Source organism: Apodemus sylvaticus, chromosome 9 (genome assembly GCF_947179515.1).
Source record: "Apodemus sylvaticus chromosome 9, mApoSyl1.1, whole genome shotgun sequence".
NCBI classification, from domain to species: domain Eukaryota; kingdom Metazoa; phylum Chordata; class Mammalia; order Rodentia; family Muridae; genus Apodemus; species Apodemus sylvaticus.
Genome location: NC_067480.1, coordinates 16,225,060 through 16,240,169, shown reverse-complemented (window position 1 = coordinate 16,240,169; position 15,110 = coordinate 16,225,060). Strand labels below are relative to the sequence as shown.

General features: G+C 38.9%; 1 protein-coding gene across 1 annotated transcript in view; it reads right to left on the bottom strand.

Annotated features, from left to right (window-relative positions):
- Positions 1-15,110, bottom strand: part of LOC127692775 (solute carrier organic anion transporter family member 6C1-like) — a 149,529-nt gene that overhangs the window by 67,845 nt on the left and 66,574 nt on the right. Inside the window, exon 12 of the mRNA XM_052193371.1 lies at positions 14,877-15,014. Coding sequence (XP_052049331.1) covers positions 14,877-15,014 — 138 coding nt within the window. The remainder of the gene's footprint in view (positions 1-14,876; positions 15,015-15,110) is intronic.

The window sequence follows — 15,110 nt, the reverse complement described above, 5'->3', positions numbered from 1 at the left end:
TCAAGACTTAAACTTGCTTTAAGTTTTTATACCTTAATTGTTTATGTTTATCACTTTCCACACATAAATACTAATTATTCTTTTATACATTTAATTTTTGTCTCAAATTTCATTTATTTATTTACTTATTTATTTTGGTTTTACGAGACAGGGTTTCTCTGGATAGCCCTAGCTGTCCGGGAATTCACTCTGTAGACCAGGCTGGCCTCAAACTCAGAAATCAGCCTCAAATTTCATTTTTTTTAATTGATATATTTTTTATTTACATTTCAAATGATTTCCCCTTTTCTGGGTCCCCACTCCCCGCAAGTCCCATAAGCCCTCTTCCCTCCCACTGTTCCTCCTCCATATACCCCTTTCCACTTCCCTGTTCTGGAATTCCCCTATACTCTTGCACTGAGTCTTTCCAGCACCAGGGGCCACTCCTCCATTCTTTTTGGACATCATATAATATGTGGATTATGTCTTGGGTACTCAAAGTTTCTAGGTTAATATCCACTTATCAGTGAGTGCATACCATGATTGATCTTTTGAGACTGGGTTACCTCACTTAGTATGATGTTCTCTAGCTCCATCCATTTGTCTAAGAATTTCATGAATTCATTGTTTCTAATGGCTGAATAGTACTCCATTGTGTACATATACCACATTTTTTGTATCCATTTCTCCGATGAAGGACATCTGGGCTCTTTCCAGCTTCTGGCTACTACAAATAGGGCTGCTATGAACATAGTGGAGCATGTGTCGTTATTGCATGCTGAAGAATCCTCTGGGTATATGCCCAGGAGTGGTATAACAGGGTCCTGAGGAAGTGTCATGCCCAGTTTTCTGAGGAACCGCCAGACTGATTTCCAAAGTGGTTGCACCATCTTGCAATCCCACTAGCAGTGGGGGAGTGTTCCTCTTTCTCCACATCCTCTCCAACACATGCTGTATCCTGAGATTTTGATCTTAGCTATTCTGACTGGTGTGAGGTGAAATCTCAGGGTTGTTTTGATTTGCATTTCCCTAATGATTAATGATGTTGAACATTTCTTAAGGTGTTTCTCATCCCTCCAAAGTTCTTCATGTGAAAAATCTTTGTTTAGCTCAGTACCCCACTTTTTAATGGAGTTATTTAGTTCTCTGGGTTCTACCTTCCTGAGCTCTTTGTATATATTAGATATTAGCCCTATGTCGGATTTAGGGTTGGTGAGGATCCTTTCACAATCTGTTGGTTGACGTTTTGTCCTTTTGACAGTGTCCTTTGCCTTACAGAAACTTTGTAGTTTTATGAGGTCCCATTTGTCAATTCTTGATCTTAGATCATAAGCTATCGGTGTTCTACTCAGGAACTTTTCCCCTGTGCCCATGTCCTCAAGGGTCTTCCCCAGTTTCTTTTCTATTAGTTTCAGTGTGTCAGGTTTTATGTGGAGGTCCTTGATCCATTTGGAGTTGAGCTTAGTACAAGGAGATAAGAATGGATCGATTTGCATTCTTCTGCATGCTGACCTCCAATTGAACCAGCACCATTTGTTGGAAAGACTGTCTTTTTTCCCCTGGATGCTTTCAGCTCCTTTGTCGAAGATCAAGTGACCATAGGTGTGTTGGTTCATTTCTGGGTCATCAATCCTATTCCATTGATCTGCTTGCCTGAAAATGTACCAATACCATGCAGTTTTTTATCACTATTGCTCTGTAGTAAAGTTTAAAGTCTGGGATACTGAATACCCCTTAAGTTCTTTTACTGTTGAGAATAGTTTTAACTATCCTGGGTTTTTTGTTATTCCAGATGAATTTGAGAATTGCTCTTTCTAGCTCTATGAAGAACTGGGTTGGGATTTTTATGGGGATAGCACTGAATCTGTAGATTGCCTTTGGCAAGATGGCCAGTTTAACTATATTAATCCTGCCAATCCATGAGCATGTAAGATTTTTCCATTTTCTGAGAACTTTTTCGATTTCCTTCTTCAGAGATCTTAACTTCTTGTCATATAGATCTTTCACTTGTTTGGTTAGAGTCACCCCAAGATACTTTATGCTGTTTGTAGCTATTATGAAGGGAGTCATTTCCCTAATTTCTCTCTCAGTCTGCTTATCCTTTGAGAATATAAAGGCTACTGATTTGCTTGTGTTGATTTTGTAGCCAGCCACTTTGCTAAAGTTGTTTATCATCTGTAGGAGTTCTCTAGTAGAGTTTTTGGGTCACTTAAGTATACTATTATATCATCTGCAAATAGTGATAGTTTGACTTCTTCCTTTCCAATTTGTATCCCTTTGACTTCCAAATGTTATCTAATTGTTCTAGCTAGGACTTCAAGAACTATATTGAAAAGATATGGAGAGAGGGGGCACCCTTGTCTAGTCCCTGATTTTAGTGAGATTGCTTCAAGTTTCTCTCAATTTAGTTTGATGTTGACTACCAGTTTGCTGTATATTGCTTTTACTATGTTTAGATATGGTCCTTGAATTCCTGTCCTTTCCAAGACTTTTAGCATGAAAGGATGCTGAATTTTGTCAAATGCTTTTTCACCATCGAATGAAATGATCATGTGGTTTTTTTCTTTGAGTTTGTATATGTAGTGGATAGCAATTTTGGATTTCCTTATATTGAACCATCCCTGCATTCCTGGGATGAAGCCTACTTGATCATGGTGGATGATCGTTTTGATGTTTTCTTGGATTAGGTGGGCAAGAATTTTATTTAGTATTTTTGCATCGATATTTATAAGGGAAATTGGCCTGAAATTCTCATTCTTTGTTGGATCTTTGTGTGGTTTTGGTATCAGCATAATAATGGCTTCGAAGAAGGAATTGGGTAGTGTTCCTTCTGTTTCTATTTGGTGGAATAGTTTGAAGAGTATTGCTGTTAGTTCTTCTATGAAGGTCTGATAGAATTCTGCACTGAAACCATCTGGTCCTATGCTTTTTGTGGTCAGAAACCTATCTATGATCCCTTCTATTTCTTTAGGGGTTATGGGTCTGTTTAGATGGTCTATTTGATCTTGGTTTAATTTTGGTAATGGGTATCTGTCTAAGAAAATGTCCATTTCCTCCAAATTCTCCAGTTGTATTGAGTATAGGTTTTTGTAGTAGGACCTGATGATTTTTTGAATTTCCTTGGTTTCTGTTATAATATCTCTGTTTTCATTTCTAATTTTGTTAATTTGGATACTGTCTCTGAGTGCTTTCATTAGTCTGGCTAAGGGTTTATCTATCTTGTTGATTTTCTCAAAGTGCCAGCTTTTCGGTTTGCTGATTCTTTGTATGGTTCTCTTGGTTTCTACTTGATTGATTTCAGCCCTGAGTTTGATGATTTCCTGTCTTCTTCTCCTTCTGGGTGAATTAGCCTCTTTTTGTTCCAGGTCTTTCATTTATTCCATTAATCTTCTAGTGTATGCTCTCTCGAATTTCTTTTTGGAGGCACTCAAAGCTATGAGTTTTCCTCTTAGCACTGCTTTCATTTTGTCCCATAGATTTGTGTATGTTGTGCCTTCATTTTCATTAAATTATAAGAAATCTTGATTTCTTTCTTCATTTCTTCCTTGAACAAGGTATAATTGAGTAGAGTATTGTTTCCATGAGTGTGTGGACTTTCTGTTGTTTTTATTGTTATTAAAGACTACTTTTACTCCAAAGTGATCTGATAGGAGGCATGGAATTATTTCACTTTTCTTATATGTGTTGAGGTCTGTCTTGTGACCAACTATATGATCAGTTTTGGAGAGGGTACCATGAGGTGCTGAGAAAAAGGTATATTCTTTTGCTTTGGGATGAAAAGTTATATATATTAACTCCAATTGGTCCAAAGCTTTAATTAGTTTCACTGTCTCCCTGTTTAGTTTCTGTTTTCCTGACCGGTCCTTTGGTAAGAGTGGAGTGTTGAAGTCACACGCAATTATTGTGTTAGGTGCAATGTGTGCTTTGAGCTTTAGTAAAGTTTCTTTTATGAATGAGGGCGCCCTTGTATTTGGGGCATAGATGTTCAGGATTGAGAGTTCTTCTTGTTGGATTTTTCCTTTGACCAGCAAGAAGTGACCTTCCATGTCTCTTTTGATGACATTAGGTTGAAAGTCAATTTTATCTGATATTAGAATGGCAACTCCGGCTTGTTTCCTGGAACCATTTGCTTATAGAATTGTCTTCCAGCCTTTTACTCTAAGGTAGTTTTTGTCTTTGACACTGAGGTGTGTTTCCTGTATGCAGCAAAACTTAGGGTCCTGTTTACATAACCAGTCTGTTAGTCTATGTCTTTTTATTGGGGAATTGAGTCCATTGATGTTAAGAGATATTAAGGAGTAGTGGTTATTGCTTCCTATCATTTTTTATGTTAATTTTACACGCGTGTGGTTATCTTTTTTGGGTTTGATGAAAGAAGCTTAATATTCTGCTTTTTCTAGGATATAGTTTCCCTCATTGTAATGGTGTTTTCCCCCTATTATCCTTTGTAGGGCTGGGTTTGTGGAAAGATATTGTGTAAATTTGGTTTTGTCATGGAATATCTTGGTTTCTCCATCTATAGTAATTGAGAGTTTCACTGGGTATAGTTGTCTCAGCTGGCATTTGTGTTCTCTTAGAGTCTGCATGAGCTCTGCCCAATATCTTCTAGCTTTCATGGTCTCTGGTGAGATATCTGATGTAATTCTGATAGGTCTTCCTTTATATGTTACTTGCCCTTTTTCTCTTACTGCCCTAAGTATTCTTTCTTTGTTTAGTACATTTGGGGTTTTGATTATTATGTGACAGGAGGTATTTCTGTTCTGGTCTAGTCTGTTTGGAGTTCTGTAGGCTTCTTGTATATTTATGGGCATCTCTCTCTTTAGGCTAGGGAATTTTTCTTCCATAATTTTGTTGAAGATATTTACTGGCCCTTTAAGTTGTAAATCTTCACTCTCATCAATGCCTATAATCCTTAGATTTGGCTTTCTCATTGTGTCCTGGATTTCCTGGATGTTTTGGGTTACAAGCTTTTTGCATTTTTCATTTTCTTTAACTGTTGAGTCCATGGTTTCTATGGTATCTTCGGCATCTGAGATTCTTTCTTCTATCTCTTGTATTCTGTTGTTGATATTTGCATCTATGGTCCCTGATTTCTTCCCAAGGTTTTCTATCTCCAAAGTTGTCTCCCCCTTTGTGCTTTCTTAGTTGTTTCTACTTCTGTTTTTAGATCCTGGAAGTTTTTGCTCAGTTCTGTCATTTGCTTGTTTGTGTTTTCCTCTAATTCTTTAAGAAATTTTTGTGTTTCCTCTTTCATGACTTCTACCTGTTGATCAAAGTTCTCCTGTATTTCTTTAAGTGATTTTTGCATTTCCTCCTTATTGGCTTTTGTATTCTCCTGAATTTCTTTCAATGATTTTTGTGTTTCCCTTGTAAGGGCTTCTAATTTTTGATCCATTTTCTCCTGAATTTCCTTAAGTATGTCCTTCATGTGTTCTTGTACCAACATCATGACCAGTGATTTTAAATCCAAATCTTGTTTTTCTGGTGTGTTGGGTTATCCAGGTCTTGCTATTGTTGGAGAATTGGGTTCCGATGCTGCCATAATGCCTTGATTTCTGTTAGTAACATTCTTTTGTTTGCCTTAACCATCTAGTTCTCCCAGGTGTTAGTTGGTTTTATTGTCACTGGCTGGTGCTTCAACCTACTATGGATCTTTAAGGTTATTTCTGCAACACTGGATGACTGGGTTTCCTCTGGCACAGATTACTGATATGCTACCCTCCTCTTTTGTGCCTTTGGAGCCCTTCTCAGTCTTGCCTCAAGCAATTTTATACTTAGGTTGTCAAGGTCAACCAGGTGTTCTTTGTCTGCTCTATTATGGAGCGAAGATAGTGTGTGGGGGGTCACTCCCTGTGTTGATTCTCACCTAGGACACAGGTCCTGTGAAGGACTGGCTTGCAGATGAACCGCCTATGTGCTCAGTTCCTGAGTGCAGGCAGACCCCTGGAGATTTGTACCCACAGAGATCTAAAGCTCAGGGTGATCCAGTACCTAGTGACGCCTTTCTGTCCTGGCAGGCAGCGAATATGGCCACAGGGAATCTCTTCCTCTGCTGCTCTCTGGGCAGAACTCAGGCACCATGCCCGGCGGACTGGCAGACAAACCGCCTATGTACTCAGTTCCTTGGTGGAGGCAGACTCCTGGCAGTTTGTACTACCAGAGATCTAAAGCTCAGGGTGATACAGTACCTAGTGATCCTTTTTTGTCCTGGCAGGCAGCGAATATTGCCGCAGGTCTTCTCTCCTTCTGCAGCTCTCTGGGCAAGACACAGGCCCCACTCCCGGCGGGCTGGCAGACAAACCACCTATGTGCTCAGTTCCTGAGTGCAGGCAGACCCTCAAATTTCTTATAATTACAAATATTACATAAAAATAATTAAATTTCACAAGTGAAACAGCCTGTTAGAGTCCAAATAGTGTAGCAAATCAATACCAGTTATCTAATGTCCCTTCTACCACAGCACTGAGCTGGGTTTCTCAGCCCATTTGATAGGTCTGTGATATTCCTGGCCTCCACCCCCAGCCTTCTGCTTGTGTTAACCCTGGCCTTTGTTCTTCTGAGAACCATACAGCTGCTTTCACCTGGAAATCAAGGGTGCCTCAGGGCAGTCTCACCTGGAAACAACCTGGGACCTGTAAAACATGAAGTCCTTTAATCCCAGCAGGCGACCTGCTGAGAAGAGGAGCCAATGATTTCTCAGATATCTCCTTAAGTCTGGGGGGAAGGGTTTACCCAAACTGTTAAAAGGTCTGACCTACATTAAAGTTCTGGCCTTGATCAGTAAAACATTGTCCTGGCCTTTTTTCTTTTTTGCCCCTTCCCTCTTTCCCTCAGTTTCTGTTCCAGCAACCCAGTTCATAATAGCTGCAGGCAGCTATGGAATCCAACAATCTAATACACTCACTTCAAACAATAAGAAACATTATTAAGTCTTTTCCATTTATGGACTAGGGAATCTATTTTAAGTGATAACATTTCAAATACATAGTTATCTGTGATAGAAAAGTAATATTTCTATGAAAATTATAAGGAATGAATGACTGTAATGAACATTTGGAAGTAGAAAGTTAGAAAAGAATGAGAAATTATTAAAAATAAACTTGGTAACTTTTCCAAGAAGAGTGGTGTGCTAGTAAAAAAAACGTATCTGACCACAATGGAAAATATCCAGACAATACACTAAATTTTTTTATCTTCAATTAACTAAAGATATAAGGAATTAAAATCCAGAGGAGGGAGAACTTCATGAGAGTGACATGGAGTATATTTTTGCCAGTAGATGGGAGCAACATGTAGAAAACCTCACTTTGACCCTAAAAGGATGTGTGAGAGAACGCAGCATTCCTTTATAGTCTTACAAAGACTGACCTGGACTGATTGCACAGAACAAAGTCCAACAAAATACCAAGAGATGTGCTTAATACTGAGAGGGAAATATTCAAACTACCAAACAGTAATGATATGCAGTGGGCAGTACTGGTTGGTTTTATTTAGAATTTTAGATTAGTACAGACAAGGAAATTTTATAGTGTGGTCAGGAAAGAGCTAAACCATGTTTGGAAGAACAAAACGTTAAGTGTGGCCCAGTAAGCATTCACTAATGAGATTAGTGTGACTCTGCAGGAGTGGACAGTTGAGGATCAGAACAATGAAGAAAGGCCTACAGAGCATTCCAGACCAGAAATGGACTTGTTGCTCAGGGAACTTCCTCTCCTTGCTGCCGAGTGAGTGCCACAGAAATAGCCATGGCATAGACTTCAGTTCACAACTCACATTGACAGCAGATCATACTAAGTGGTCCTGGTTGTCCAGGGAAGCAAAATGCAAGTGCTGTGGGTTCCTGACAGTTTCAACCAAATTCTCACAGGAAGTCCTGAAGAGCAGACTGATATGTGCTACAAGGTTTGAGCCTATACAGTATAGACTTAATGGAGTGATGGGAAGTTGAGTTTTGGAAGTAGACCTGAAAAGGGGACAATTAACAAGCAGAGATGTAAAAAAATATACTACTGCATCAGATAAAGTTATAGATAATCTGCAAAGCCAGAGCAAAATAAAAACTCTGAGTCCTAAAGGTTCATTAACATCAGAGATCAAATGTTCCCTGAGGGGCCACCCAGCATTGCAATGTTTATGTAATAGCATATTTGGAAATTGAAGACTCTGTATCTTCTATGCTGGATTTTAGTCTTTGTTCTGGCATCAGCACTCATTCCCACTTCCCGACATCTTCCTTTGGACTACTGATGTTTATCCTGTGCTTGTCACACTCCTAATTTGTAGACATGTATCTTTTTAAAACAGCAGATCATATCTGAAAATGCTTTCACTTAGTTAAACCTGTGGATTTAATCTTTTCAGGGATGCTGCAGGGTCCTTGGCACTATGAGGATGGGATTATTATATTTTACATTAGGAAAAGTTCATGGATCTTGGAGGCCATGGATGGATTGCTACAGATTGGATATTTAGGCATCAGAAGATTAATTCTATTATGTTAATACACTGGTGATGAGTCTCATCAGAGGTTGGGCACAGTGGAAGACTCATAGAGAACACTACAAATATGGATTTTACAAGTCATTGACCTTGATTACTTCCCATTGTAGCAATAAGTCTAAGCTCTGGATTTTCTAGCTTCCTGTCTCACAATATGCTAGGTCTATGATAGTTCCCAGACATTATATTGACTATGATCTGATGCAGCAAAATTGTCCTTTTAGAATTGTAATCCTATTTGGAATTTAAAACTCCCAGCCTATGGACTATATAAACTTTATTATATAATACCAACATTCAACTAATTTTTAGAGCAATTGAAAATGTAATAGTAATATACATAATATCTATAAGATTTATTTATATTTTCAAAAGAGACATTTTTTCCTTTTTGGATAAGAATAGTATCTGGCATTTAGTGTCATATGATCATTATCCATTCATCAGTTAGAGATATTACTGAACATTCTTTGTGAAATTTCTAAATGGTGATAAATAACCCATATAGCTTTTCTTCACTATCTCATATTTTCTTTGCTTTGTGTTTTCTTGACTGGATAATTTTAAATGACTTGCCAGATCTTTTTCGTGCATATGTGAGCCACCCACTGAAATTATACTTTATCAACTCAGCTCCTGTGTTATTGGCTTCATATTTCTAATTTGTTCTTATTTTCTGATTTTTTTCTTTCTGTTGAATTGAAGTTCTTTTACATACTCTCTTTTCTGTTTGCATTCTCTCATTTATATCTATACAGTGGACATAACCCTATAGAGTACATTCCAAAGTGTACTTAGCATAACTGCCCTCATTAACACAAACATGCACACATTCAACATTACTTTCTGTATCAACATGCTGATACCAATTCTATTAAATCACATTCACTATTCATGCCTTTTATGCACATATATTTTATCAAATGAAAGTATTCATCTTGTGTGGGGTCCATCACTCTTGGACTTTTAGGTAAAATATCTAAATTAGCATAATTTTCTTCTACCTTCTTAGCAGATATTTTGTCAGTTTGTTCCAATATATTTTCTTGAAGCTTGTGATAGTTCATATATGATTGGCCCAGGGAGTGACCCTATTAGAAGATGTGGCCTTGTTGGAGTAGGTAGGTGACAGTGGTTGTGGGGGGGGGGGAGAGGAAGGGTAAGACCCTCACCCTAGTTGCCTGAAAGTCAGTCTTCTACTAGCAGCCTTCAGATGAAGATGTAGATCTTTCAGCAGGAGGCTGCACCATATCTGCCTGGATGCTGCCATGTTTCTGCTTTGATGACACTGGACTGAAACTCTGAGCCTGTAAGCCAGCCCCAATTAAATGTTGTCTTTTATAAAACTTGGAATGGTCATGGTGTCTGTTCACAACATTAAATCCCTAACTAAGGCAGAAGTTGGTACCAGGGACTGGGATGTTGCTGTGATAAGCATGACAATGCTTTTGCTTGGAAGAATGTGGATTTGGGGACTTTGGATTTGGAAAGCCATGAAATGCAAGTGGGTCTTAATGAGGCAGCCTAGTAGGAATATGGAAGACAGTGGTGCTGAGGGTCATTTGAACTGTGTAGGCCTGATGACCCAAGAGGTTTTAGTGGAGAATAACTTTAATTTGTGGCTAAGATATTGTTTTGTAATGTTTTGGTGAAGAACACAGCTGCATTTTGCCATTGTCTGAAAAGACTGCCTAGGGCTAAGGTAAAGAGATTTATATTAATTGCATCTGCAAAGGAAGTCTCAAAAAACCCAACAAAGACTTTGTTCTCTGGTTAAGTCTGATGAAGATAATTTTGAACAAACATAGCAAGCTAAGGAAGGAAAAAAAATATTTAGTTTGAGTATTAAAGGGACTCCAGGAAGTGAAATGGAGCTGAATTCAAGGATTTTAAATTGAATTTAGGGAGTGGTGACCTTGGGGGAAGATTCCACCCAGCTAAATTTAGGTCCAGGCTTGGTAGTACAAGCCTTTAATCCCAGGAGGTAAAGATAAACAGATCTCTGAGTTCAAGGCCAGCCTAGAATAGAGCAAATTCTAGGTGAAGAAAACTTAAAACAAGGCTTGGTGGACCACACCTTTAATCCCAGTGCTTAGGAGACAGGCATGCAGATCACTTGAGATCAGTCTATGGAGCAAGACTCAGGACAGCCAAGCTTAGGCAGTGAAGGAGCTGGGAAAAAGGAAGCCAGTGATAATGTAATAGAGCAAGAGGGCCAATGTTCCAGCTCCTGCAAGCAGCAGAACTCACCAGCTTCAGCCATGTGTCTCTGGCTTTATATTCAAGAGGAGGAGGAGACTACTGGGACAATTGATGCTGGTTAGCTGGAGCTAAGAAATTAGTGGTGATTAAGAAAAGACCAGCATCACTGAGGTTAGATCTTCTGGGAAGTGTTTTCTGAGAGCACAAAGAATCTGTGTTCCCGAGATAGCCAAGGTTGTACCTCCTGCTGCAGCTGTACTTGGTAGTATGTAAGAATCATCCAGGTTGTACTGGTTTTGAAGGCATGAAGGCATCATGAAGAACAACTGAAGTTTGGCACTGTGAGAGGCCATGGAAGGGCATTGGTGAAAGTGCAGCCTCAGTTGTAATTGACAGCCCAGGACTGAAGGGGTCATGCAAAGGGGTTGAGGCTTGGTACCATGAAGAGAGCCTATGAGAGGTTTGGTGAAGCATAGTTGCAGTGGAAGACCCTAGCATATTGGAGATGCCAGTACCAAGGGATGACCACCAAGAACAGCAGTGGCAGCAGAGTGGATCAACCTGAACTTAGAGTGCTACAGAGGGCAGAGCAGGAGAAGTGACACCAGCTCTTTGGAGATGCACAGAAGATCATGTGTGGATTTAAGACATTGGAACAAAAAGCTGTGAAGCTGAAATTGACTTGGGATCCCAAGATGTTAAAGATGCCAGAGCCACAGGATGCCTGCCAAAAAAATCTGCTAACAGGGAGTGGAACAAGCCCAGAAGAAAAACCTTTGTTGCAGTCAACAAAGATGAAAAAGGAGTTGAAGATCTGAAGACTGCTTTACTATCAGACATTGAGATGCAGAGTGTGGACTTTGCCCAGCTGGTTTCCTGTCTTGCTTGGAGGATTACAGTTAAGTGATTGGATGAATCTCAAAAGAGACCTTGAACTTTGGACTTTTAACACTGTTGAGACTGCTATAGACTACGGGGACTTTTGAAGTTGGACTAAATGTATTTTGCATTATGCTTTGTTTAAGTAGGGCCCCATAGACTCATGTTTGAACAAGCCTATGTGGGCCAGGGAGTATAATACGATAGTTCATATATGATTGGCCCAAGGAGTGACCATATTAGGAGGTGTGGCCTTGTTGGAGCAGGTGTGTCACTGTGGGTCTGGGCTTAAGACCTTCACCCTAGTTGCCTGGAAGTCAGCCTTCAGATGAAGATGTAGAACTCTTAGCTCCTCCTGCACCATATCTGCCTGGATACCGCCATGTGTCTGCCTTGATGACACTGGACTGAACCTCTGAGCCTGTAAGCCAGCCCCAATTAAATGTTGTCTTTTATAAAACTTGCATTGGTCATGGTGTCTGTTCACAGCAGTAAAATCCTAATTAAGACACAGCTCTTATATTAATCTGCATTTTATTTAAAAGAAGCATTCACTGATACTTCTCAATGATACCTGAACATCACTTCTCTCATACTTTCAAGGGATTTTCAATAAGTTAATAAGCAGTAATAGATATGTCTTCCCAAAAATGATGAAATTTTAAGTATAGTCTTCATAGAGATAATAGTGCTTTTATGATATTTGATATTATTTACAATTTGACTTAGTTTGGATTTTATTTTTGTGAAGAGACACCATGACCATGTCAACTCAAATAAAGGAAAACATTTAAATTGTGTTAGCTTAAATTTTCAGAATATTAGTCCATGATTATCATGGTGGGAAGCATGGCAGCATGAAGGCAGAGATGGTGGTAGAGATGGAGCTGAGCATTGTACATCTTGATCCGCATGCAGAAGAAGGAAACTCTATGCTACACTGGGCATAGGTAGAGCATAGACAATCTCAAAATCCACCTCCACAGTGATAAATGGCAGGGCCACAATTACTCCAACAACAACACACTTCCTAATAGTGTCACTTTCTACTGGTCAAGCATTCAAACACATGGGTCTATGGGGACCATACTACTAAATTTCAATTCCTGGCCCCAATAGGTTTGTAATTGGATCATAATGCAAAATATGTTTAGTCCAATTTCTTAAGTCCCTATAGTCTATCACAGTATCAACAATGTATAAAAACTAAAGAGCCAAGTGTCTTCTGAGATGCATGCAGTCTTTTAATTGTAATTCACTGTAACATGAAAATCAAAAAGCAGATCACATATTCCCAGCATGGAACGGAATATATATTGCTGTCCAAAATTAGGGAAAGGAGTATGGTCAGAAAACACTGGATGAAAAAGAGGCAAAACACACACACACACACACACACACACACACACACACACAAATGAACAAAATCCCAGCTTGGCAAACTTTGAACTCTGCATCTCTGTGTTTGATGTCAAAGTGCTATTCAAATCTCCATCTCCTTTCATCTTTATTGATTTCAACAAACATCTCTCTGTTGGGCTGATTTCATTCCCCATGTTTTGCTCTTCAGCAGGAATCCAATGGCTCTGGCATCTCCAACATACTGGTGTCTCCAAGACAATCCAAGCTTCACCTTCAGAGCTTCACACAATGGTCTCCCTCCATCTCCATGCAGGGACACCCTTGACACAGTCCTTGTGTTAGCAACTTTCCTTAGCCACAGAGGAAGATTTCATAACCTCTTTCTTTTATTCTTGCTTCTAAAGACAGAACCACATGTCCAAAGATGCCAAGTTCTGTGGTTGGCTCGAGCTGTAACATGGCCCCATCATTCAATTCTATCTACATCAGCTTTCTGTTTTGATGGTTTCCTTTATTAACTAATCTTAACTCTCCTGGAACTCCAGCTGCAGTCTATCCTGACCATGAACTCAGATCTCTGCATGCCTTTGTCCCCTGCGTACTGGGATTAAAGGCATGTACCTCCATGCCTAGACCTAAGCTGTCCTTTAATTCATTTTGACAAGATGGAAATTTACCTTGTTGGAATCTTGCCATGATGTCACAAATCCCTTTATTCCATCGAGTGTCTTTAATATGTTTATCTGCTTGAACATGGCTTTTAGCTCCTTTGTACTTCCTGGTGCCCATTTTCTCCATGAAACATACAGTTTTTATTTTTCCTTTTTCCTTTTCATCAAACTGTTCTTGACATGAGTGAACCAGAGAACAGTTTACCCTAAGCTGTTTGAAATTTTGTCAATGAAATTAATTTACATGTCTGCACTTTTAGCTCAGGAAGACTCTTCAGACAAGGGTAAGAGCAGCCATATTCTGCACCATAATATCACAAGAAAGATCTCTAGGCAACATACTAAAATCCTTCTGCTTGAAGACTTCTTGAATGTAGTATCCACAGTTCAAATAACCCTCAGCACCACTGTATTTTATGTTCTTACTATTATGACCCATTATTCACAGTTAAAATGCATTCCACTGCTTTCCTTACCCATAAGCTCAAATCCCCATCCTTCCAAATCAAATCAAGTTCAGGCCTAACATAGCAACGCTCCATTCCCTGGTACCAGCCTCTATCTTAGGATGTTACTGGTGAGGCAAGACACCACAGTAACTCTTACAAAAGGAATCATTTAACTGGGACTGGCTTACACTATCAGAGGCTTAGTCCATTACTATGATGGTGGGGAGCATGCTGGAGTGCAGTTAGACGTGATGGAAAAGAAATTGAGAATTTTACATATGGATTGGCAGATATCTGGTGACTGTATGCCATACTGGGCATATAGATTGAGCCTAGGAGACCTTAAGCTTGACTCCACAGTAACATACTTTCTCTAAAAGGTCCACCCCTTCTTCAAAAGGCCATACCTCCTAGCAATGTCACTCCCTAAGGGTCAAGCATTCAAACAGATGAATGGGTCTGTGTGAGAGTGATACCTATTCAAACCACCAAACAGCTATTACAGATTGTATTCAAATTTATCTAATATTTAAATCTATTACTTTTAAAAACTCAACAGGAAAATTTAAGTTGGCTGTATACATATACAAAATAGTCAACACATTGAAATTATACTCATGATTACCCTTTCTTAAAGTATAACACAGAAATCTAGAATCCACTTAACAGAAAAATATAAGCATTTACATAAATTATGTAATACAAGTTTATAAAATATTTCCTACATAATTATGTAAGCCTTTAATTATCAAAGTACTTATTCATAGTTATTACCTTGAATAAACAGTTGAAAATTCAAAACTCAACTTAAGTTTATACAATCCACATCACTTACATATTGTCTTAAATGTGTAGACCAAATTTCCCTCATTGTAGATCCAACATCGTACTTTCTCTCCACATTCATTAATGTTCCAGAAATTGCAAGTAAAATCTGATGTTGCTTCTAAACCTAATGGTCCAATGATAGCTCCTATAAAATAGTCAAGCATTAGAAGTACTTCATAAAAAAAACAGTATAAAAATAATTTCTCAAAATACACACACACACACACACATACATACACAC